This window comes from Antrostomus carolinensis, unplaced genomic scaffold (genome assembly GCF_000700745.2).
Source record: "Antrostomus carolinensis isolate BGI_N321 unplaced genomic scaffold, ASM70074v2 Scaffold43658, whole genome shotgun sequence".
NCBI classification, from domain to species: domain Eukaryota; kingdom Metazoa; phylum Chordata; class Aves; order Caprimulgiformes; family Caprimulgidae; genus Antrostomus; species Antrostomus carolinensis.
Genome location: NW_010335909.1, coordinates 1 through 1,151, shown reverse-complemented (window position 1 = coordinate 1,151; position 1,151 = coordinate 1). Strand labels below are relative to the sequence as shown.

At 57.3% G+C, this 1,151-nt stretch overlaps 1 protein-coding gene across 1 annotated transcript; it reads right to left on the bottom strand.

The window, feature by feature from the left end:
* Positions 1 to 202: 202 nt before the first annotated feature.
* LOC104530177 (V-type proton ATPase subunit B 2-like) lies at positions 203 to 1,002 on the bottom strand (the record flags this gene model as incomplete). Its single annotated transcript, XM_010174685.1, has 2 exons — positions 203 to 307; positions 920 to 1,002. Coding segments are annotated over 2 exons (188 nt in total), but the record flags the coding sequence as incomplete, so codon positions are not given.
* Between the last annotated feature and the right edge of the window lie 149 nt (positions 1,003 to 1,151).

Sequence of the window (1,151 nt, the reverse complement as noted above, 5' to 3'; positions counted from 1 at the left end):
TTATATAGGATATATATAGGATTATAGATGTAGGAGATATATATATATTCTATATAATTTTATATAGGATTATAAACACCACGTGGAAGGAATCAGCACCCAGGACTGTCATTCTATGGAGCCGGGGGGAGCAGAGCTGTGAAGGGACAAATGACCCCACTGCCCCCGGCCGTGTCACCGTCCCCCCCTGCCCAGCCCTCACCAGCTGGTTGGACACGTCCCCGTGGTCCTTCCTGGTCATGCCCTCCCCGATGGCCGACTTCATCAGGCGGGACAGGGAGGGCAGCACGTTGATGGGGGGGTAGATCTGTAGGGTGAGAGGGACTGTCACCCCCACCCTGGGCACCCCTGGATCTCAGCATCCCCATCCCCATGTTCTCACAGAATCTCAGCGTTGCCTGGGTTGGAGAAGACCTCTAAGCTCAAGTGGAACCATCAACCCAACACCACCATGACCACTAACCCATGTCCCTCAGCACTGTGTCTACACGACTCTTCAATCCCTCCAGGGATGGGGACTCCACCACTGCCCTGGGCAACCCCTTCCAATGCCTCAGAACCCTTGCAGCAAAGAAATTCTTCCTCACATCCCATCTCAACTGCCCTGGCCACAACTGGAGCCCATTTCCTCTTGTCCTGTCCCTTGGGCCTTGGTTGAACAGACCCACCCCCACCTCTCTCCACCCTCCTCCAAGGGACTTGCACAGAGACACAAGGTCTCCCCTCAGCCTCCTTTGCTCCAGGCTCAACACCCCCAGTTCCCTCAGCCACAAGGGAACTCAGCACACTTGTGCTCCAGACCCTTCCCCAGCTCCGTTGCCCTTCTCTGGACATGCAGGTGGGTGGGTGTCCAGCCCCACACGATGCTGGTGGACATGGTGGTGCTGGATCCATCCAGGGAAGGGATGTGGGAACGAACCTGCCTGTTGTGGAGCTGCCGGTCAACGTAGATCTGCCCCTCGGTGATGAAGCCAGTCAGGTCAGGGATGGGGTGGGTGATGTCTGGGGGAAAAGCAGGGTGGTGTGAACCCCAAAACCACATCCAGTGCCTCAGCCAGGCCCAGCCAGGCTGTGCCCCAAGCTGGGGGGTGACCCTAAAGCACCCAACAACCTTCATCACCCCAACAGGTCCCACAAGCTCCCCCCAAAAC